The sequence below is a fragment of the Cryptotermes secundus genome, unplaced genomic scaffold, assembly GCF_002891405.2.
Source record: "Cryptotermes secundus unplaced genomic scaffold, Csec_1.0 scaffold181, whole genome shotgun sequence".
In the NCBI taxonomy this organism is placed as follows: domain Eukaryota; kingdom Metazoa; phylum Arthropoda; class Insecta; order Blattodea; family Kalotermitidae; genus Cryptotermes; species Cryptotermes secundus.
In genome coordinates, this window is record NW_019723906.1 from 267,026 (window position 1) to 292,069 (window position 25,044).

At 36.9% G+C, this 25,044-nt stretch overlaps 2 protein-coding genes and 1 long non-coding RNA gene across 5 annotated transcripts in view; 2 read left to right on the plus strand and 1 right to left on the minus strand.

Annotated features, from left to right (window-relative positions):
* Window positions 1-8,677, plus strand: LOC111862013. Its single transcript, XR_002842360.2, has 3 exons — window positions 1-1,380; window positions 8,387-8,523; window positions 8,611-8,677. It is a non-coding gene; the product is annotated as an uncharacterized LOC111862013 (long non-coding RNA).
* LOC111862009 (zinc finger and SCAN domain-containing protein 2) lies at window positions 5,797-16,795 on the minus strand. Its single transcript, XM_023847040.2, has 4 exons — window positions 16,671-16,795; window positions 13,748-16,048; window positions 10,656-10,932; window positions 5,797-8,865 (listed from the first exon to the last, which is right to left on the minus strand). The coding sequence occupies exons 2-4, from the start codon at window positions 16,031-16,033 to the stop codon at window positions 8,306-8,308; spliced, it is 3,123 nt and encodes a 1,040-aa protein (XP_023702808.1). The 5' UTR covers window positions 16,034-16,048; window positions 16,671-16,795; the 3' UTR covers window positions 5,797-8,305.
* Window positions 8,852-25,044, plus strand: part of LOC111862012 (MIT domain-containing protein 1) — a 22,449-nt gene continuing 6,256 nt past the window's right edge. The window contains exons 1-3 of one of the 3 annotated variants that reach the window (XM_023847045.2): window positions 8,852-8,916; window positions 18,554-18,749; window positions 24,193-24,431. In XM_023847045.2, the coding sequence (XP_023702813.1) occupies window positions 18,614-18,749; window positions 24,193-24,431 (375 nt within the window). In that variant the 5' untranslated portion in view covers window positions 8,852-8,916; window positions 18,554-18,613. Of the gene's footprint in view, window positions 8,917-16,783; window positions 17,051-18,553; window positions 18,750-24,192; window positions 24,432-25,044 lie in introns of those variants that run through there. The other 2 variants (XM_023847044.2, XM_023847043.2) reach the window with 2 other exon arrangements.

A 25,044-nucleotide genomic window follows, 5' to 3' on the forward strand; every position in this document is an offset into this window, starting at 1 on the left:
ACTTCCACTCCCCCATATGTCTTATGGCACAGTGCTTAACTAATTAAGCACAAGGACAACTTTACTTTTTACCTTATATGAGCCATTAATATATAATTGTGGGGCTGAATATGAGTCCAAATATGCATATCTGTGATTGTCAGTCTAACTTAAAAGCAAAATGTACACATTAACAAGCTCCTGACTGAATTAACTGTTGTCCAAAAGCACAATTTTCTTACAGATTAACTTCTTCAGCCTGAATGCTGTGAACTGTATAAGGACTACTTAGCTCCTGTGATCCTTCTTTCAGTGTGAACAAATTCTAATATAAAAATTAAAAAATACCAGTTCCAAATTATGAATACTTTAAGACAAAACTTTAGCACCTTACACACTTACGTCCACCTTTAATGCAATTTTGTTTACAATTTCTCCTTAATTTAAAGTAATATTAAAATTACAATTAAATTGCTACATGTTTTGGCCTTACTTGACCATCATCAGCCAAATGTCCATTTGTTGAAATTGCTACATTGTATTAGTTCTTAAGTTAAAATATTCCAATGTTATTGCATTTTCGTTGTTCACATTAAAATACATTTGCTTGAGAACATTGCTCTTTATCTTTTCTTGCAATGTCTGTTTTTTTTGTGTTGTTCTGTTCAGCCATATGAATATTGGTGTGGTGGTGTTATCATTGTTAGTTCTATGTGACCCCATTAACATGCATGTTCCCACGCAGTTGCTGTAGTTGAGTGTATGTCCCAAAGTTGCATTAAAGACAAAGTGTGTAAAGTGATACAGCAGTGCAACAGGATGCTGAAATACTATATTATTAAAAGTTTAACATACATGCTTCTTGAATTTGCTTTCCTACAACATGAAATGAATATGGACAATAAAGGCTCCATCCATTTAACAATTAATATCACATACAAATAAACCATCAGTCAGTCATAAATTAACATGAGTTTGTAACTGCTACTGGAATATTTAACCTTAAAACCTGCAACCACAAAGGTAGCTATAATATGTAGTACATAAAAAAAAGCAATATTTGTCTGCTCCCTTGTGTTTAATACCTAGTATATAATTACATTCACAAGAATATGTAGAGAAATTTTTGTCACATGCTTCACAGCCCATCTTGTTTCATTTCATTGTATCCTTATTCTGATGTGCATCTTCATTTATTTTACCAGACTGTGTAATATCCAATGTAAAACTACAGACAGAAGTCATACGTGGACATAATATTAAGGGCAGACAGTTTTGCTTATTTAAGTGCTTCTATTTTTCAGGTTTCTACAGATTCAATAAATTGAAAAGTGTCAAATTTTCAGTGCTATTGCAGGATCTGCCTTCAGGGAAGAATACTTTGAGACCTCCAGATTTTAGGTAAATATATATTTAAAGTATATTTTTTATAGAAATTATTTATCTCTGGTTAAATAACTGTGTTGCAAAGACTACCTAAAGATTTCTGATAGGTTGGTTATCCATCAGGTGAACCACTGCTCACGCATTCCTAGACTTGAATGTTTTGGGGACATAAATTTTCATTCCACATAGCACTGAGATGTAAGACAAATGCAATTTGCACTGACCAACATTCTCACACAACCTGTCAGATCAACAGAAGGCTGTTAATGAACATGAAACTGAAGACTATACTAACAGTCAGTGGATTCAGTCATAAGCATGTTAGAAATCTTTAAAATGGAAGAGCACAGAGGTTCTAATCAGTGGTTTTATCTGGCTTACAGCTGTACTAATCAGCAAAGCCATGTACAAACATGAGCATACACTTCCTGATATATATGGACTTACATTACATAAAGTAAATGTAAATTACCCATGAGTCTAAATACCATTCCATATAGGTGTAGACAGGGTCTGTGGTGCGAGTCTCCATGAATTTCTATAAATTTGTTACAAGCTGTAAATGTTGGTTCACACTATGCTCACATTGAGAAAGCACCCTTGTATTCATCAGTTTCTAATAATTTAACCCCAGCTGTTCAGCCCATACCCAAGCATCATACTGATTAAGCTGCCAAATATTTTGTGTGTTACGTGGCAGGCCACAGATACAGATTCAGAAACACCTAGTAAAGAAAAGGTTTATATGTAGGTAAAGGAATGGTTCTAGGTTATTAAAGGGTATAAACACCAAACAGTAAGTTCACAGAGTCAGTTTTCTCAGTAACTACAAACTAATAAGACACTGCATTAATTGTTAGGTATTTAAAATGTTCCAAACTGGTTGTTTTGTCTTTCATGTAACATCAGTACATAGTGTTTCCTCCATTTCCATGCAAGTAATGTGAAGTTTTCAAGCTGGTAATAGTTTAGCTGCCTACCTCAGTTCAATATAATCGACCTTCCCATGTGTTCACTAATTAACAGTTACACTGCTACTTGGAAATTTGCTGTCTTTTCTGTTACCAACTAATGCTCTTTCCTATAAATAGCTCCTTCCCCTAAGACTGATCCGTAACAGTAGTACTCACTTATCCAATTACCAACATGTGGTTTAGAAGTATAGAGATTCATTTTAAAATGTCTGCATAGTCAGAACAGTAGTACTCACTTATCCAATTACCAACATGTGGTTTAGAAGTACAGAGATTCATTTTAAAATGTTTACATAAAGTGTTTGAAAGACTCATAACTGGAAGTATTGAAGAAGCTTTATAGCTATAACTATTAAGATACTGGACTCACTAATCAATGAAACAATCTACAATTAGAAACTGTAATTTCACAGTACTAAACATGTGGTTAACAATAACAAAAATCAGTGATCTGCTGTAATCTCTCTTTGAAGTGACAGCTTCATATCCAAGGAGAAAATGAGAATACTTGGGGAAGTGCAGGTACAGTACATTTAATTATGACTGCTTGAATAATATATGAACAGAATATTGTGTGTTCTTCATTTGAGTCTGTTGCCTTGATGGGCCCTTATTCTGGCAAGTGATTTATGCTTTCAAACATACTTAGCATAAACAATGTACCAATTTGTTTTTAACATTCTTTTGAAATTGATCTCAATATTGTGCATACATACATCTTCCTTGACTTGACTGAAAGCCTTCAAAGCTGATTTCCATTAAAAATCCAGTCTTATAAACCTATATTGGACAAACATTCTCACAAATTTATTTCTTAAAACTTTGTGAATGTGGCCACTACTATTACTTTGCATTAGCTATTACCTTTTTAATTCAGACATTCAAGATTTACCATTGATATAAATTACAGCACTGGTCAAAATTACAGTTTTTCTCTCCAGCATGGGCATTTTTGTAGGTATTTTACCTGTGCTGTTTTCTGTTAACTTACATATCCCAGTCTAGTCCATGCTGTTCATTAATTCAACAAAAATAACACAAGAGAGCCATTGACAAAGAATGAAAAGGAATAATATTATTAGCTAAGAACATATCTAAGAATTAAGAGAATAAACTAGAATATGCTAAATGGGAAGGAACAGTGATGGAGGATACATTCACATTCTTCCTTAATGCAATATCTTTTGACAGAACACAGAAATGTTCTTTTCCATAGGCCTTGTATGTTAATATGTGCTATACACTGTATTTCACTCATGACAACAGACAGTGCTAGTGTCTCAGCAATTACAATGACATTTTATCATGTGTATACCAGCCACAAGACAACACAACAGCCACCACCACTGAGCAATTAACAGATAAAACAGCTGCCTTAAAATACCAGAAGCTGAATGCCATAAATGCATGTCTCTAAAACTTCTAAGGTTTTACCCCACTTACTCTTTCAGGGATGTGCAAACAATTATTTGTCACGGCTGATATTTTGCATTTTCACTTATTATTAATGTTGCACTCTACAAAGTATAAAATCCAAAGACATTTGCTCCATTTTGTATGTAAACATGAAATATACTGAAGTCACATGTGAATACAAGAAAGAAGAATGGAGAGTACATCAAATTAAAATATATCACACATCATCATAATGTGGGGGGGGAAAAAATCTACAAATATTTATATCAATCGCAATAGGACAATGTTAACAACACTGGCGCACACCTGTAGATATAGTGCAGTAACTATATGCCTATCTGTGGCCTGAGACATGTGGATAATGCCTTCTTCAGGCATTGAGAAACCATCTGACCAAACAGTATTATGCTTCTTAAGATCTACAAATTTTCCTTTTCAACTTCATTTGTGTAATTATTTTCTGATGTCTTACAAGTTTATGCACTATCAAATAAGATATGATAGGATTATTGTGACTGAAGAATCAGGAATAAAATAGGATGAAGCACTCAGCATATTTTAATGTACCATCCCATACATAAAAAAGTAAAGCTATCCCTGTAAAGGGCCGAGGAGGCCCACATGGTTGTGAGATGTCAAGGCTCCTCCATCTTCTAGACAGCTGGCCCACAGACGGCAGTGAGGTTGTCAGCCTTATGCACTGGCTACCCTTTACCCCCAAGAAGATTCCTGGTACTCATTTCTGTAGGAAGCTGAGTTGAGCCCCAGATCATAGTGTGGCTGGAAGGATTACTTCATTGAAAAATTCACTGATCTCACTGGGAATCAAATCCCTGACCTTCCAGCTTGTAGCATAGTGCCTCAACTACACTACTGTGTGTCTCCCACCATCCCAGATATACAACTGATACAGCAGGGAATAACAGCCAGTCTCTGGCCAGAATTTGAACAAGACACCTTCCAAGTGTATTACCACCATGTTGTCTCAATTGTATTTTCATGCTTACATGATTCAGATACTGCATACTCTTCTAAATGATGTTACCTATGCACTGGAACTATGAATCTACTCCTAATATCAGATGCATACAATACAGTCCAGGGCTGCTGCTTTTTATACTGTTATGCTTGGAATAGAATGATGAGACTTCATATAGTTCGTGCTTCACACACCTGACATCTAATGGAAGAAGTATAAATTTTAACCTTTAAGAGATGGGCCATTTAAATTCCCATAATGGCAGCAGGCCGGAGTTAATTTAAATGTCCGCCACTGTAGAGTATTAAAAATTGTAAGCATGTTACTGAAAATGCTGTGATTTCTACAATTTTTGTAATAAACGAAAGAAATAAACGCTGCTTTTATCTAGAAAGAATATAGAATTAGATATTGTAATTTACAGATTTTAAAATCTGTAAAAATTGTTACACTGATTAAAAAAAATTCCCCTCTTTCAAGCATCTGTCCACATATATGCATACAGTTTCTGCACAAAACATTTCTGCAGTATATGTGCATGCTGCTGACATCCTGTCTTACTGTGTCTTATCTGGCAAAAGGGGAGGAAGTTTATGTTTGTAGCGCACATTCTCCAGTCATGTCAGAACCTTTCTGTATACAGAAGTGTGAGCGAAGTCTTATCGTACTTTGTCCTTCAGAAACTCTGACTGTGTATACCTCGGACTAGCCACACAGAGGTACTGTTCTCGGAATAGCTCCACATATCCCCCTTGCCTCCTTGCCATTTTCAGGGTTGTCTGTACTGCATTCTGAATCGGTGTCATTTATCAGCGGCCTCTCAATTTCGGCTTCTTCCATGCAAAATGAGGCCATGGTGGATAGTTGAAATTGCAATGTTTTATAAGTGTTATGATTAGAGGAGGCCACTCGACATCACTGGCCGACTTCCCCTAATACGAGACTGAAGTGTCGTGTGTGCTCTTCGTGTGGGAAACAGAGTTACATCTGGACAAAGTGCATGAATTGCGATGTTGGACACTGCATTCAGTTAGATGACGCAAGAGGGAAGACTGTCTACTTATAAAGCGGGTGCCGAAAAATAATGTAAGTAGAACAAGAATTTCTGTCTTAAAATTAGATTTTAAAACACTGTGCACATGCGTGGACTGCGTGTACCCATATGGTGTCACACAGCCACTCGGCTACACTTTAAAAGGTCTCCATACGGTGTCGTTAGGCTCTTAAAGGTTAACATTCAGTAGCTCTTACTGTTATTCAAGGCAACAATACAGGAGGCAAATGTGTACCTGAACAATGTTGTATAATTAAGAATCTTGTAGCTAAGCAAGTTTCCAGTGCTTCAATACATTTATAACTGTGAGCAGTGTTTAGGGAGAAAACTGTTCTGATCCCAGGGGTTACAATAGTTTGGATAGTACTGCCAGTGATACAAACATTGATGGTATCAGAGCTGATATGTGTTATTACACATGAAATCACAGACCAAACTGTAGTATGTAATGATTCTGTGGAAACATCCACACTTAATCACCTTAGGCTCAAATAAGTGTCTGCCAAATTAGTGTCAGAACTAGTGTCAGAAGCCTCAAATCTTACATAGTGTCAGAACAGTTTAATGTGGACCAAAATAAATGTCAGAATGTTTGGGGAGTTAAAGCTGTCCCTTATGCACCATGTCACGAAGTTCCAAGAATTGTTACCCTTAGAACTAGACAAAGGTCAATGTCTGCTTTATGTGCCAACTGTTTTTTGCCTTCGGGGTAAACAGCTCCCAGTAATCACTGGAAAGAAACTGGATGGACCCCACAGCTTGTCTGGACGTTGTAGCAAAGGGCAAACACCCTGCCCTTTCCAAGAATCAAACACCAGTCATCCAGCTCATGGATAGTCATTTTAATGATTGTGCTATCCAAGCTAATTGCAACTGCATTCATCAACAAAACATATTACTTGATATCACATGTGACATGGGCAAATTCTGAACTCGGAATGAAATTACAGCACAACTAAAAGCATGGAATAACATACTGAAAACACAACAATCTTAACAAATAGGTCAGATAAGAATGACACCTGCAATTCAAGATGCACAAAGACAGGCAGAAACCAATCACTGTGTGCTCCAAAAATCTAATTACAGTATTTTTTAACATTTTTATATATTTTGGCCCCCTTCTTATGAGTTCTCATTCTTGTCTTACCCATATTTTAACAAAGCTCAATAACAGAAACTTTGATGAAAAGATGGTAATATCATTTGTCTTCTCAAAAAGATTTCACTAGTTAACATAGACCGGACATTTCATTTGTGCAACTCAAAAGTTCCCTTTGACAATGTACTAAATTTCAGTCTTCCTAACAATGTATGAGTTATCACATGTTTGCACAACCCTCTCTTCAAACAGTTAGTTAAGAGATGATGGCATTGCTCTATGAAAAACAGTGTTGGTTCTAATTTTTCAGTCATATCTATTCTTGCTTTAATAACAGATACATATGAATTATCCTGTAAAGTTCAGTCCAGTGACTTCAACAAATGACTTGTCTTGATAACTACAAAACTTGTTACACTTAACTTTTATCTGAGAATATAAAATATGATAAGGCCATTCATTGGAGAAAGAGAAAAAAATAGTAATGTCTCTAAAACTTAATTATTGCAAACATTCTTAACTGTACTGTTGCAATAATAAAAATAGGCATACAGCACTCAATAATCATTGTCATTAAACAATGGGAACTATCAATATCAGTCTCAAATATACAAAGAACAAATTTAATACATCACAATTTGCATTATCTGCAAGCAGACAAGATACATACTATGGTATGAACTGAACAGTTCTTAGCTTCAGCAAATCCAGTTCATCATCCCTTTTGGTAATTGTACTTCAGTAATTTTAACACGTGTGATGCGATAAAATGGTTTCTATAAAGTAAAAAATATTATGTACATTCCGCCTTAATTATAGTACATGTATTGAATTTAACTGCCAAACACACTCTGTGACTTAATAAAGAAGATGGATGTGTAGTCCGCATAAAATATAATATGATAAATTACAAATATGTCATGAATCTGTAAATGAATTAATCAGATATGTTCATTGTCAATTGACATACTTTCAAATATTCATCATACAAAATTTCATTACAATACAACTGAGTATTAAACTAAAACTGAACAATATTGAATTTTACATATCTCCCCGTAATAAAGGAAGACTGCATTTCAGAGTATAAAAAAGTAAGAGCCATTTGGAGGAAAGAATGAAATAGCTTCACAGCATAGGATTGATAGTTTATGTTAAAGACTGGTAAAGCGCTGAACAGTAGAAATAAGATGGAACTAAGGGGTATTATATACATATTAATTATTGCCTCAGATAATCCTATCTCTCCCTTCCCCCTGAAAAGAGAGAGCTATCTGAATCAGTCTGTCCCAAACGATTGGCACCAAATTGTTGGGATTAGAGACTGTACTTAGGTGATACTTTGTAACAATTATGCAAATAAAAGTAAACCTCATTTTTAACACAACCACTGGTGTTCAGCAAAAACACACAAGCTATGTCATATAGATTGGCCACACATAAAGAGTACTACTTCCATCTCGCACACTTTCTAATGGGTCCCGTGTATAATGCAGTACTTCTTCAGACACTGCCTGTGCAGCTGCTGACAACTGGTGATGTGTATGGGACTGTCTTGTTGCCACAGCTGGCACTGCAATATTGAGGTTGATTGGTTGCTGGTCAACTCCTGGATCTCCCAGACTTTCATCTGGTAAGATACTCTCTGGTCCCGCACCTTCTTGCTGAATGGTGATTTCTGTGACAGGGTTGAGATCAGAGATGTTTTGGTGTTCCACAGAAATCGTGTGGTTGGGAGGAAGGCTGCCAGGAGCATCCAGGTGATCAGGATCCAATTCTGGGTCATGCTCTTCCAATTTTGGTTGCCCATGAAGCATGTTGTGATGGATATCACTACCACTACCAGATGATGTGGTAACAGAACTGCCATTACTTCCACGGTGCCTATCACGGTTGTGCGTGTTGAGATGGCGCTTCATGTCGGAGCGGACACGGAAAGGTTTTCCACACACTTCACACGGGTGAGGTTTTTCACCTGCAAGTCAAGAAGAAAACTGGATGTCTTGCAACTGTAACAATCCTTAAGGTAACCAAAAAATTAAATGTAGATGTTAGTTCACAATAGCACATAACTAACTCCATGGAGAAGAGTTCTTGAGAAGATGTCAGTCACTCAGCCAGTCAAGAAATTCATGTCTTTTATAAAACTAAAAAATTTATTATTATGTTCATCTAAGTTTACTGGTTCCTCCCATGAATCAAATGCTTTCAGTCCACACCCTGCCATCCTATTTCTTCAGTCCTCCAATCCATGCTTAATTCTTTCAAGTAATCTCTTCTCTTCATGTTTACTGACCAAAATTATGTATAATTTCTCATTTCTCCCATGCATTAACATACACTGCCCATCTCATCTTTTATTTGATCACTTTAATGATATTTGGTGAAAAGCATGAATTAGTACATACAACAGTTAAATCCACCATAACAGCACTACAGATTACAAAATTTTAATTGAGTTTAAACCTACTTCACTATTCTGCATGTTTATTAGAACCTTCTATCAGCAGAAAATTGTGTCATTTCTTCACTATGCATGTCCAAGGGACCTTACAGTGCTTTGAGTTTTCTTCTTATTTTGTATGTATTTCACTGAATTTCAACAATGATGGAAGTATGACATTTTTAATTTCAGTTCTAGAGATGTTCTCATATTCTTTCCTCCTTTTATATCACACTTCTCTCTATGTTATGCAGAAGTGAAGTATTTCCTGCCCTTAATTAGGTATCACACCATGAAGACATACAGGGAGTAGAGGTATAGTTCCATACATTCTTAGCCTCAATAGTATATAGAAGTGGGTGGCTGTTTCATGCCCCAGCACTCTACCAGCCAGGAAAGAGCCCAAGTACCATTAGACAGGTGGCTGGGTAGACCCCTCTGGAAGCTGTGGAGAAGAGAAAATCTCTTGCTCCTGCCTGGAATTGAACTGAAGGTTCTTTGGTCATCCAGCTTGTAGCCTACTCACTATACCAGCTGCACTATCTTAGTTTATTCATAATGTCAGGTAATGAAAGACTGTAACTAGCCAGAAATATTATCCAATATTATTAATATATTTGTTCAAGTTGTGGCTTGAACTTGACACCAGGTTCTAAAGACATAAATTCAATTCAGTTCATTTATTAAAGTGCCTAACCACAGCTGAAAGCTAATTACAGGCAATCACTGAAGTAAGAAAAATATATTAATATAGATGATAGTGGTGGTGGTGGTGATAATAATAATAATAATAATAATAAAGCTTATATCATAAGTGGTGCCTGAGCAGTCTGTGATCCACAGACGTGGGCATATTATAGTACAGTAGACTCTCGATTATCCGCGCGCTGTTTAACCGCTTTGCGGCTCAACCGCGGCAATGTATTTTTAAAGATTTTTTTTTTTCAGTGAGTATCACATTTGTTTAAATGTTTTGTATGACAGTCAATGTTAGTTTACTATAATTTAGAGAGAACTGTACTCGCATTTACGTCATCCATCGATATTCTCCCGTTATTTTTCTTAAAAGCTCGAAATCAGGTTTCGAAAGCTCGAAACCTACCCTTTTTCCAACAAGTAGAGAATGTTAAAGAACCTTGACCAGCAAGGAGCCATAAATCTGTCTGGTGTGAGACCTCAATTAGCAAAGGGACCAACAAAGACCAAACTCAGGCACCAGTCAATCTGTAGTAGTGGGAGGAAGGAGAGTTCTTTTNTGTGATCCACAGACGTGGGCATATTATAGTAACTAATTATTGTATACCTGAAAAAAAAACCTCTACCTGTGTGTATCCTACGGTGGTTCTGGAGATAGGATGAGGCACGGAAGCTCTTGCCACAAAATTCGCATTTATAGTTCTTCTCCCCAGTATGGATGCGACGATGAACTATGAGTGAGTACTTGCGAGCAAAGTCTTTTCCACAGTACTCACACTGATAGTTTTTCTCCTCTGAATGAATTGAAATACAGTGGTATTTGAGGTCTCCCCACTGACGAAAATGTCGGCCACAGAACTCACATTTATAAGGTTTATCACCAGAATGCAGACGCATATGTACCTGCAATATTAGCACATCCATATTATAATTTTATAGACCATGGCTGCATCTCTCACATAGCTGTATGTACACACTTTGATGAGACTTGGTCAACTAAAACACATACACCAAACACTGTTTAATTGTGACACATGGTTTCTTGGTCAACACTTCTCTTTGTCAGGTCCCAGTTCTTGGTCTGGAGACTAACCATTCTGACCAAAGTTTCTGTGGTTCTCCTCACTTCCTCTGGTCAAATGCTGGTATAGTACTTAAACTAGGTCATAGCCACTTTCTTCCATACCCTTCCAATTCATCATTCACATTAACCTTCTCATTTGACAATGTATGACCTACCTGTATGCACAGAGAAAGTGCCATTAACCAAACTACGAGACAAACAATGAAAAGAAAGGATAAATTTCAGTCCTTCATACATTTTAAAAGGTTAATTTTATGCCACTGTTTAATGGAAACATAAAAGAACAATACCTGTCACTTTGACTTACCATTTCTGAAAGATATATTGAAGATACAAAACTACCAGATTAATTTTAATAATTATGGCTTCTATTTAAAACATACATTCACACTGCATTGTTAAAATTGAAATAAAACTGTTATACTTCTCCTACACCCAAACCATTTTAGCTTACTTTTCTCATTTCATAAGAAACCAAATAATTGTTTCTATTCAGTTCTTAATTCCCTATTATCAGTAACAAACATGGTGGCCATGAAAATTTCCAAGAAGTGGACATGTCTATTAATGCAGAGTCTGCAAATGCTGTGTAATAATGAATCTTAAAAAAATAGGTACCTTTCATTATGATGTTTTGCTTAATTAGAACAACCTGGCAGCAATGAAATATCTATGTTTAGCTTTTAGATTGAAGGCAGTAACCAATGATACATTAGAGCTAGATGCATGTTGTAGCATGTTAAATTGTGCTCTGAAGCAGATCATAAACATACAACCAAATTCTGTATTAAATAGAGTTAACATGTCAACCATTTAAAACATGGTGTTGGAGGGAAAATTTGAGGTTATATTTGATATTAAATGTAGTCAGAATCTGTACTTGTGGTAATTATGCTCATAAGTTGATCATTAATTGTATTAATGCACCTTTCTTCCTTGCCTTACCATGTACATTACAATGTTCAAAGAAAAGTACACATCATAAGTCCCTCTCAGAATTTCTTGTTGAAAAGTCTACTGGAACAGGAAACTGTTAAATTATTTGAGTAGCTTATAGCTATATGGCAATGTTATTTAAGCTGAAGTAAAAAAATTATACACTTCTTCTGGGCATAAGTCCTCTGATCTATTGTGAATAGCAAAATATCATTTTATCATTAATAGATTATGGCTAATAACACAGAGTAGACAAAATAACTATAGCCAAGTCAATGAAAGAACTGACACAAGTCTTTCCTCATCTGTCTGCATAGCAGTTACCTCCTTCAGCATGCCTTCCCTACTCCCACCAATTGCCACACAGTGCAGGTTGCCAACTACAACACCTCCAATCCATGTTGATACTTTTGTTGACTCTACTGTAGTATGGATAAGTTTAATCAACCAGTCTAAATTTTTATTCTGGAACCGTGGAAATTTCACTTCATTTCATTCCATTTCATTTTATTTAGCATTCATAATTGCTACAACAGTTAACACTTGAACAAGTCATATCATTAAATACATCATTTTTTAAATCCTTTTGCCCAAATGCCTATTAGAATTAGAATTTGTCAACAATAAATAATTACTCTTGACATGGTTAAACCTACAATTAAAATATAGTACACCCTGATAAATAATAAAATTAGATACAATACATAAATTGAAAATTAAAGTTGATGAGTTTATCAAGAGAATTTTAAGAGTATTACAGTAAATCAAAAGTCCTACATATGACCATGTCAATCACCGATCATGTTAAGATACTACAAGCAACCATTTGTAATCTATTTCATTGCTGAATAGAGGTTTTGCCATGCTTACTACTGTCCCTCTAAATAAAACTCATACAGTGTATACAATGGATGATCTAGTAAAAATACTTTTAACTTATGTTTAAAGTCTTTACAGCCATTGAATTTTGTTAATTCCAAAGGCACTTTATTATACAATTTAAAACCCATATTGATAACTATGAATGTCCAAGGCATCAGCATGCTCACAATCCAATTATAACATCGCTAATATACAATATTCCACCGCGGCGGCCAGGGTTTGATCAAGTGGGATTTGTAGTGGACAGAGTGGCGCTGGGGCAGGTTTTCTCAGAGTACTTCGGTTTCCCCTGCCAACCTTCATTCCACCAATTGCTCCACAATCACCCTCACCTATCATCTGGGGCTGGTACAATAGGCCAGAAGTGGCCGCAGTACAAGGGACTTATTCCCACCCCACTAGCAATAAAAAAAAAACAAACACACATACAATATTGAAAAATAAATGCAAAAGAGATGTTCCAAGAAACTCTTCTAAATAGTATTTTCATGAAAATGACAACAGCTGATAATAGATCCACCTACTGACAAATGGGTATTACCTACAACCAGTGCATGCAGTGCTCTACTGGAGCACTGTATTACAGTACATTTACACTTCATCATCATCATTTTATTGTATACTGAGATAAGTTAATTGCCATTTAAGAATTGAAATGTGTGAACAAGAAAGAACAGAAGTGAAAAGAGTCTTGGCCTGTTTGAAGTTTTGTCTTAATAAACACTTAAACTGTGGTATGAATCATAGTTCAAGAGAACATACTGCTCTCAACATAAATAAATACTGCCCAGAGTAACCCACATCATAAACACTTACCTTCAATGCACTTGCTGCAAAAAAACTCTTTCCACAAACTTCACATTGGTGGGGACGTTCACCTGAATGACTTCGAAGATGATAAACAAGGGAGTTACGGTGATTAAACATTCGACCACACTGAGGACATGTAAGATGAAGTCCTGCTCTCCGGGTTCTTTTCCCAGGTAATCGTCTCTTTGGGGATAATAACATTTCATCCCTACCTCCTGGATCTGGTGTAAATTCTAAGTGATCTGTTCGAACATGCTGTTCCAACTGTGCTTTGGTCTCATACACATCCCCACATAACTCACATATGTTGTCAGGTTCATCCAGATGCTGGTGATGGAGATGAGGGTGATGGTGATGGTGATGCTGGTGTTGTTGCTGTTGATGCTGTTGCTCTTCTATTTCTTGAAGATCAGCTTCTGCAGCATGTAAATCTTCTTCACGATACCATTCCTTGTCATTGTTATTCTTCAAACCCCTGACAACAGGTGGTGATGGGATGTACTCCATATCTGCCTCATCACCTGTATCCACACCCCCAACATCAACAACTCCTCTGATGCCTTCCATTAGATCCTCAGGTTCGCTAAACTCTTCAATCTCCTCTTGTTTTGGATGAGCTAGATTTACATGAGTTTCAAAGGCCTTTTGACGTCGGAAAGTTTTGCCACATTGGTTACAAGTAAGGGGAGGTGGAATTGCTCCTACAGTTGGAGCTGCTGCAGGTTGTTTGTTTTCCCTCTCTTCCTTCACCTCTGATTCTTCTTTCATGGGTGCACTTTTTTCTTTATTGTTACTGGAGATTGCTATTGGACTAGGTTGTGCAATTCCAGTAGATACTGTGGGCTCATAATGAGATTTCAGATGCTCAAAGAATTTAAGCTGGTTGCCAAAAGATTTTCCACAGAGTTCACAACTGAACATTTTCTTATTGGTGCTGTGAGTGAGACGGTGTGTAGTATATGCAGACTGGCTGCCAAACTGTTCCCCACATTTGATACATTTATAACATTTGGTGTGAATACTTCTGGAAGGTGAGGCCGACTTCTTTAGATTTTTCAGCTTACGTGGAATGCGTTTTTTATGTGGGAGACTTTTTCTAGATGGTCTTAAATCACTTTCAACATCATAGTCAGAATCATTATCATCTTGAAAAGGTTCATCACTGTCATCACCTAAATAATCTTCCAAACCTTCACTTTTCACATCATACTCTTCTTTCAGACCATCATCATCTTCAGCAGCAGTTCCAGACACCTGATCTATTAACACGGGTTGTTGTTGCTCTTGCTGAGACGGCTGCAACCGATTTCCCAGATCTGTTCCTTGTTGAATCACCTCCTGCTGTTGTGACAGATCCTGAAGATGAGGCCGGACATAGCGACTCCTGACAGCCATGGATTGACTTGAAAGCACTTTCTTAAGAGGGGGCAATGGAGGTAACCTCATTTCTTGGTGTTGGTTTTGAGGCTGATACATCTTCATGATTCCGTCTCCCTGATGATGGTCCAAAAGTTGCTGTTGTGCACTATTCGCTGCAGCGGCTGCTTCTTCTTCCACAGCTTGTATGTAACTAGACACCATAGCAGCCATTGCTGGCTTGTCCACTGGCACTCCTGTGACTGGTGACATGGGTGTCATGGTTGTCATATGATGATGATCTCCTATAGACACAGGTACCTGGACTTTGGCTCCAAGGTGGCCAGTGGTGGTTATGAGACCTGGTAACACCCCTGGACTAACAATTACATTTGGCTCTGAAGTAACTACTGAGTGATGATGTTGCTGCTTTTGTTGCTGAACCAGTTGAACAGCAACTAATGCTGCTGCCAACCGTCGATCTTCCTCTGTTAAATCATGAGTCAGGAGATCATCATCTGCATCATAATGTTCAGGTATGTACTGTGGAAGTGTGGTACGATCCAAGGGGCTGTGGTCAGAGAAATCTGGAGGTGGCGGTGGTGGAGGAACCATCATGTCAACAACCATGCTGCCATGCACAACATGGTGTTGCATCAGTTCACCACTCATCAAAGCCTGAGAGGCTGATGATCCTGAGTCCACCAGTCCCTTGCTCAGAGTTTCTGGCACACGATGTATATTGATATATTGAGCATTTATTAGTTCAGGGGGTGGCTCTCCATCCTCATCACCTTTCCCTGTATTAGTTGGGTTTAATTTCACTACATCTGTTCGCATTTGAGTTACTATTTCCACACTCTCAAGGAGTTCTTGTGATCGCCCAGAGTCATCCATTTCATAAGTTACTTTCTGTCTGGGCAAAACTCCATTCATTGAAGTTCATTCATTCTGAAACATTACAACTGCATTCTATAATTTGCTCAACATTGTGTGGAGTAATTAATGAATAAATAAGAATAATAATATCTGAAACATATTCCAGTAAGGGTATTTTCTTGCATGTTTGGCACAATACATAATAAATCCTTGATGATTTGTACTTGTTGAATTTGTAATGTCTTTCAGTATAAAGAGATAATAATTTACTGAAATAATTACAGCAATATATCACCTCAGTCTTTATTTGCTGTATAATCTGTTCGTCAAAGAATATAAAAACAAAATGGTAAAGGCCGCTATGTCATGTATTTCTCGTACTGTCGCTAAGAAGCTGGCTATGTAAGTCTAGCTGTCAGTATCATTACCACGATATGTAATATGATTCGAAGTGGGCATAATTTTCAGGGTACTCCAATTTATAGTCTTTAATATATAATGTAGTGCTTGTACTTCAATTTTGCCTATAAGATAGCAAGTTTCATTTTCCGTAAATCACAGAAGTCAAAAGGAAGCCATTTGTATAAACAAGTGACAAACGGGTGAAGTTGCAAGGTCACACTTCGAACGAATGCCATTACAACTTTTAAACATATTTAAACTCCCATATAAGTATACTAATGCTAGTACCTACCTTAAATACATTATCCTTACCCTCTGGAACAATTTTCTACAACTCTTGGACCGATAACATTGCTAAATAATAACAAATAATTAGAATGCATAGGAGCTTCGTAGAAAATATGACAACAATGCCTCCATTAACCGGAAACGCGGGGAAATAATGCAGTAGATGGCAGCGCGATCAAGGATGGAGGAAAGGTAAAAATTCAGTAGAATTGTGCGTTACAGTGTAGGTAGACACTGAAAACAGAGTGGAAATTTTAATTAAAAAAAGGTGTGCGTCACTTTGAAATCGTGGGTAGTTTTGGCCATAAATTCGATAATCTGAAATCAGTCGTACTGATGACCCTAACCATAACCTCATCTGGAAAGAATAACAAAGGAACGAAGGTAAATATGATTAGGAACATTTATGAATGAGACCCATTGGACACATGAACGTATGAAACTGTTGATGCTTCAGCATTTGTCAGGTCTTTTGTAGTCTGTGCACTCTGATCATAGAAATTCGCTGCATGTGGGGTGGGGTGGGGAGAATCCATACCCTCAAGTTAGACATACATTTGGTCATAATAGGTAACTATTAATGCACCGTTCAGTACGTTAAAATAGAATTTGAACTATGTGTTTAATGGAGATTAATGTAGGAAATGCTTCACTCACTCATGGAGCTGAGCCCTTCTTGAGAAGCTGCCAATTCTGCAGCTACTCAAGAATTACTCAGCATTTTATGAAACCCGAAGGTTCATTACAAGAGCCCGCCACTGGTCCTATCCTGCGCCAGATCAATCCAATCCATCCCATCCTGTCTCTCTAAGCTCAATTTTAATATTGTCCACCCACCTACGTCTTGGTCTTCCCAGTGGTCTCTTTCCTTCTGGCATTCCCACAAATATCCTGTATGCATTCCTCTTCTCTCCCATTCGTGCTACATGCCCTGCCCATCTCATCCTTGACTTGATCATTCTAATTATACTTTGAGAAGGGTACAAGTTATGAAGCTCCTCATTATGCAGTTTTCCCCAACCTCCTGTCACTTCGTCTCTGTTCTGTCCAAATATTCTGTTCAACACCCTCTTCTCAAACACCCTCAGTCTATGTTCCTCCCTTAATGTCAGAGACCAAGTCTCACACCTATACAGAACCACAGGCAAAATTATAGTTTTGTATATTCAAATTTTTATGTTTTAGACAGCACACGAGAAGCCAAAAGGTTCTGGACTGAATGGCACCAAGCATTACCTGAGTTCAGTCTTTCCTTAATTTCCTCCTGAATCAGGTTTTAATTTGTTATAGTCGTTACCAAATATGTGCCACATTTTCAGAACATGTATTACCCATTTTTATGTCATGATTTTGCCCTGCATTTTGGTGACAGGACAGCAACATATACTTAGTTTTCTCTGTGTTTACTTCTAGACCAACCTCTTTACTGGCATCAATTAAAGTTTTTGTGTTTCTCTTTATGGTATCTATATTATCACCCAGTAGATTCACATCATCAGCATAGACCAACAGCTGATGTTCCCCATTCAGTTTCAGTCCAACCTGGTTTTCTTGGACTTTCCTAATGGCATATTATAAAGCAAAGTTGAAAAGCAGTGACGATAAAGCATCCCCTTGTTTTAGACCATTCTGGATAGGAAAATTATCAGACAATATTGTGTAACTATATGGACTTTACCATACGTTTCATTTAAACACATTTTAATCAGCCTGACTAGTTTCATGGGTATTTCAAACTCATAATATTTTACAATACTTCCCTCCTAACTGATCATAGGCTTACTTGAAGTCTATGAATAGCTGATGTGCCATCTCATTGCACTCCATTTTTCCTCGAGTATGCTTATGTATTTTTATTTTATTCACTGTGTGGAATTGTATTTACAGGATAGAGGCAAGTGATTTGCAGCATATGTTATTTTGAATGACCAGTAATAGTTGTTCATAATGACAGATGCAGGTATTGAAGCAGCTGCTGTGACTGTTCTTCGGAATGGTGTTGAGTTGGACAATAAAAAACGATATACAGAAGCTTTAGTGTGTTACCGTGAAGGTCTTCAGCTTCTGTTTGATCTAATGAAAGGTTTGTACCTATTGTCTGTTTTGTAGATACTTTCCATGGCACTCTAAAGAAAAACATAAAAAAATTGCTTGAAAAGGAAAGGAAAGTGGTTACTCAAGAAACTGTTGAATAAAAATCTTAAAATTGATTACATCTTAAATATCTAAATACACAGTAGACAGTAAATCTCCAGAAAATATACCAATATTTAAGTACACTAGAGCCTCTGTATGTGTATCTGCTTGTGTGTGTGCTAGCGAGCAAGCAGCTAATGGTACTATTATAAAATCGTCATTTTATATGTAAAAGGGAAACATGTTTAAAATAATGACATGTCTTTCTGTTCCCTATTGATTTTAGGTTTTAGGGTTTTGTTTACAGAGTGTAACATTCAGCTTCTTATGTGGCTTTTGGGGGAGGGAGCGATATAGTTTGGAAATCTTGTTTTATGACTGATTCTGAGATCAACTCAGTCAGGTTTAATGCATGTAACCATGTAGGAGGACATAGCATTTCAGACACATTCTGTACTTATATGGCAGTAGTCTAACCGGTTGCCTGCACGTTCAGCGTCACCTCGTCTCTAACCATCCAGCCCTTGCATTTGTTGCAGGTTGCTGCTGCGTCCTTCTTACCCAGTTCTTCCCTTTTTTGTTGTTGTTGTTGTGGATATTTGTTGTTTGCGGGATATGGGTTACATGAATGCTGGGCACCACTAAGCTTACTATAAAGTCTTACTATTCGGGAAAAAGGGGGGATTAACCGGAAACTACAGGTGATAGGTACTGCATTCGCACTAGAGCCATGAGATTCTGTCTCAGGGTGTGTACAGGCCTTGCGTTAGCGGGAAAGATAAGAGTGTTTATAGCTAGGCACTACCACACACTGTTTAATGAGCACTTTTTGATATTCAGTTAACAACATGGGTCCTTAATCCCTTAAACAAACTTGAAATCACTCAAACTTTTGTGACTGGATCCATGGATAGCTTTTTAGTACAACACTTAGAAGTGATTACACTTTCACTTAAACTTTTAAGCCAAATTAAGATTCACATTAATTTTTGTGTCTAATTAATTTTGCCAAGTTATTCAGAGATTGTTCCAGTAACACACTTAAAAATAAATTTGTTTTAACTTTGACTTTTAAACCAAACTGCCAGTGATGCTAATTTTTTGGCTGTGCACTTGGAGAGTTGTTCAGAGACTGTTTTTAGCAGACTGACTCTGCTTTGAAGCAAGAAATCTTCACAGCTTCAGTTCCACCTCCAAGTTACTACCCTAATTTCAGCTGATTAGAACAATTCGAATTTAGGGTGTTAACTGCTGTTCTCACTGCTTCAATCACCTAGCTGTAGTTTGGGACTTTAGACCTTAAACGTCGTTTTTGACAGCTGCTTGAAAAATTATACCAGTAGCGTGGGTTGCTGGCCTTCCCACTTTTGACTGCCAAGTGTAACTTTACCAAAGGATCCCACCAGTCAACTTTCAAACTGAATTTCCAGGAAAACTGCGGGGTGCTTCCTGCCTGGTCATTGTAGCAGTGAAGCAGGCCCTATTCTTGAAACCAAGAATCGGGCTAAGTCACCCTTGAATGTTCGTTACTACACCTATGCGTAATTACTATAAAAGGAAATCTTGATTACAAATAAAGCTGGTGGTGTCAGTGGTACGGCTACAGTAGTGACTGGTTATCTACTGTTGCTAGGCACGTGAAGTTCACAATGGTGATATTACATAAACACACCTACAAATTTCAAAGAAATAATATTGACATATGTAACAATATTATAAATGGGAGTTGGGTTAGTGTAGTCAGTATAGGGACTTGCTACAGGCTTGATGAAGGAGGGGTTACAGTTCAAGTCCTGGTAGGATCAAAATTTTCTCCTCTTGACATCGTCCAGACTGGCTCTGAGTCCCACCCATCCTCCTATCAAATGGATACCAGGGCCAGACCTATACATTCACTCTCCCATACACCTTCGTCATGTAGTGCTTAATTAGTTAAACACAGGGACAATTATACCTTTTTTTTTCCTTGGCACTACAGCCCCAGTGGGCCTAGGCCTACCTCCATGAACTTCTCCGTTCACTTCGGTTTTTTCTAGATCTAACACGTGGTAAGACTCCCTGAGCGAGTGATCAGCTTGTCGCAAGGCCTCTGCCTGTAGACAAACACAGAAAAACTCACACAAACGTCCATGCCCTGAGTGGGATTCAAACCCACGATCCAGGCTTCCGAGCAAGCGAAGACAGTACATGCCTTAGACCGCCCGGCTACCGTGACCAGCTCAATTATACCTTTACCTAAAAATATTATAAATAAAAACCAAAGATGACAGTATACAGGGTGTTTCACGACTTTAGGGCATAACTGCAGGAGGTGATTTCCTAGGTCTTTGTGATCAAAAAAGTTCATATAAACATGTGTCAAATTTTGGACAGTTATGGAGTTATGACTATTTTTTCATTCCTTTAAACGCCCTCTTGTGAACTGCATCTATCATCTGATGGGTCGCTATTTTTAGCCAGCTAGAGTCAGAGCATTCTTGTTATCTCGACACTTGAGAGGTGCCTAAGGCGTGGTGGGTTGGTATGTCTGGTGTGGTTCACAACCGAGCGGCAGCCTGTGTTGCCGCCAGAGGTGGCATTTTCGAAAATCAACTTTAAGCACCAGTAAATTCAAATTAAAGGTAATTTCACTAAGTTAACTTTACATTCATGCTTTAAATGTATCATGTATTGTGCTGGTTTATTATTTTGTTCCGTTTATTGTCAGTAATCGTTACCTTCTATTCTGAGTTTAAAACGGTCATAACTCTGTAACCGTCCAAAATCGGACACATGTTTATATGAACTTTTTTGATCACAAAGACCTAGGAAATCACCACCTGCAGTTATGCCATAAAGTCGTGAAACATCCTGTATAACTTAAACCTGAAGGTCCCTAATTTAAGTGAACTAAAAAAGATCTACAAGCCAAATCAAGCAGTTAGACAAATTGTGATCTGGTGTAATGACCCAGCCTAAAATATCTCTAAATTTGCACTCAACTTTAACATAAAGAATTCTGAAAATCTGATTATAGACTTAAAGGAAATTGAAACCTATCCACATATAGAATTATGTTCTTTTGATACTCAAAATACATATATGAACATCCAATTTCAAGAAACCACAGAGATAGGCTGACAGAATATGACCCAATCCCAGTAAAAGAAAAAACTTTTAACTCTTGTAGAAACAGTTCTGATCTAAATTTGTTTCATTACAATCGTCAGCAATATAAGCTACTAGGCAGACTAGGCATAGGAGCCCATACATCAGCTATCGTATCTGAATATTTCTTCAACACCTAGAACATTCCTTTGTTGTAAATATCCTAAATAAACACATAAACTATGATACTTCAAGTATGTAGATGGCATTGTAATTATATACAACTCAAAAAGTACCCAAATAAATTATATGTACATGACTTCAGTAATCTATATTCAGAACTGAACTTTACTATAGAAAATGAAACCAGTAATGAATTACATTTTGTATATCTGACTGCCACAAACCTTTCTGAACAACTAGAATTCCACACATATTGAAAACCCACCTTGCAGTTTTAATGATCCAGGCTTAAGGTACTTGGTGAACGGAGGTAATAACTGCCCTTTTTCCCTGGAAGGAAAGTCAATAGAAATTATAATGATAAAATAAATGTTAAAAAACAATTTTAATTTGTCATATGTAATAAAATCCAACCCAGAATTTAAATCAAAACATAATAACCAAAACCAAAATCAACCATAAAATTGGAACAAAAATGGGCCAATCTTTCAATCGAGGAAGTTGAACAATCTTCTGACTATTCAAAGATAAAAAAACAACTAAAAATGACCTTCAAGACTATTCATTCTATATGAAGCAATTTAGAACACAAATTTAGCCCTAGTTTCTGATCCACTTAGTAATAGCAGCATATATCAACATCTCATGTGAAGAATGTCCAAAAAATATAAAGGGCCAAACTGGTAGGACCTTAGAACCAGGTGTAACAGACATCCATTGCATGAGAACAGATAAAAGTAACCCCAAATTTGGTGAACATTTACCAGAAAGAGAACACTCATATAGTCATTTAAAAGACAGTCTCACTCCAAGTGTGCTAATACACAGGTCACTATCGTTGAGGACATATATTTCACTAGGCCAGCATGTAAGTCAGTTTCATACACTGACATTCTATTATATCAGTAAGTAAAATTCTACCTTTGCCTCCAATATTAATATATTGTGTACAACCCCTAAAACCTAGTACCTTCTTGTATAATCTTTATGTCGGTCTTCAAGGACGCATACACATATTACGCTATGTCAACATGTCAGTCCTTTGAAAAACAGACTCTTTACTACATTAATAAGTAAAATTCCATCCTTTACCCTCATTGTTAATATAACTATACAACTCTCCAATCCTTAACGCCCCAATATGTAGTATTTCAGATCAACCCCAACTGCTCATAAAAATATAAAAACATCAGAAAGGCTACTCCGAATATACAAATGAACTTACAACATAAAATTATGGTTTTGCATAGATTAACCAGGAGAGGCTGTACATAGTAGATGAATGTATAACATAGGAGTATGAAAAGTCCCTCTGGGTTGTTGTGCTGCCAAGTTTGAAAGTTACGGAGAGACTTGTGAATTATCCAGTACAATAAATTCAGCCTAGATAAGACTTCACAAATGTCTAATAATTCAGAAATTATGGTGAATGTATTGGGACAAATTCTCTAATGAAGTTGGATCTGACCCATTTCAGTATTTTCTCCATATCTTTATACATTTCTGTTTGCGCAAATTGTGTACTTGCAGTACAGATACTTTTTCTGATATGTATATGATGGTGACCATTCTCAGTCCAAACATGTGATGTTAGAAGTTAAAAAGAGGAAGGAGAAGGAGAAGATTTGTTTTAATATAAGTTAAAGTGTCAGTTGATCTTACATCCTCATTACATAACCTTATGTCTTATGATGTGTCTTTCTTATGTGGCTGCGTGTGTTGTATTCAAAACACGCAGCCACGTAAGAAAGACACAGTATATACACAATTAAAACATAAGAATTACGACTCCCATAGAGGATGAATGGCATTACACATGAGTCTGATATGCGACATGGCAAGTTTTAATATATAAATTTTAAAATTGTATTATTGAACAACAACGAACACACATTTTATGTAATTTTATAAATGGACACTTGATGGCAGGCAGTGCAATGGTTTAACGCGATTAATACACCTGAAGATGGCAGAATGATGCCGAAACATGTAGTGTGAAGTGACAAGTGAAATTGTATGCACTAAAAGACGGTTAATATATACACTTTATGGATACAAATTTGTGCAACAGGACACTAAAATACAACATTTGAAACTATTAACCGTATTTCTTTTTACAGGTGTTGCAGACTCTGAAAAGAAGAAATATTTACGAACCAAGGTAGAAGCTTACATGGGCCGAGCAGAAAAAGTGAAACAGTTAATTGAAGAACAAAAAGCTACAGGAAAATATCATGAGCAAATTGTCATTGAGAATGATTCCACTGGACATAGTTATAAGAATCTATTTGGCAGGTTTCTTGATGAAGAGGTCACATCTATAGAAGTGGAAGATCCATATATCCGCAGTTTCCATCAGGTATGAAAGTGACTGGGTAGAAGACCTTAGGTATGAAATTTGTTTTGGGTGAGATCAGTTTTACAGTAAATTATTTGCTATCACAGAAATGTTATGTTTTCGTCACTTGTCTAAATACCCTGAGTGGCTCAGTTTTAAGTTTTTACAATATAATGAACACCAAGATTTCTGATAAATTCTGTACTGATTATCGTGAATTGAAATCAGTAGTCATTCTGACAAACAGCTAAACCAACTCACTAAATATAAATGATCTTTGCAACAACATCTGATATTCCAGTGCTGCTGGTACCAAAGCTGTTTGTCGAATATGGTCTAATGCCATTTTCATCCACCTATCATCTTGACTGCCTGTTGAATTCTATTTTAATATCTGATAATTAGTTAAGTTGTGTTGAGATAGATTGTTCTACAATGTGTCTCATACATATATACGTGCATGAGTCACTTGTGGACTACTGGCCAGCAGCAGCATATCTTCTACCAAGTCCTCCTGATACAAGTCTGGAATCACTCAGCAAGAGCAATAAAGGCAACTTACATAAATTGTAAGAGGTTCTGAATATGCAGTATCTGTTCATGCACACACCTCTTGTGTGTAACATTCAGTTTG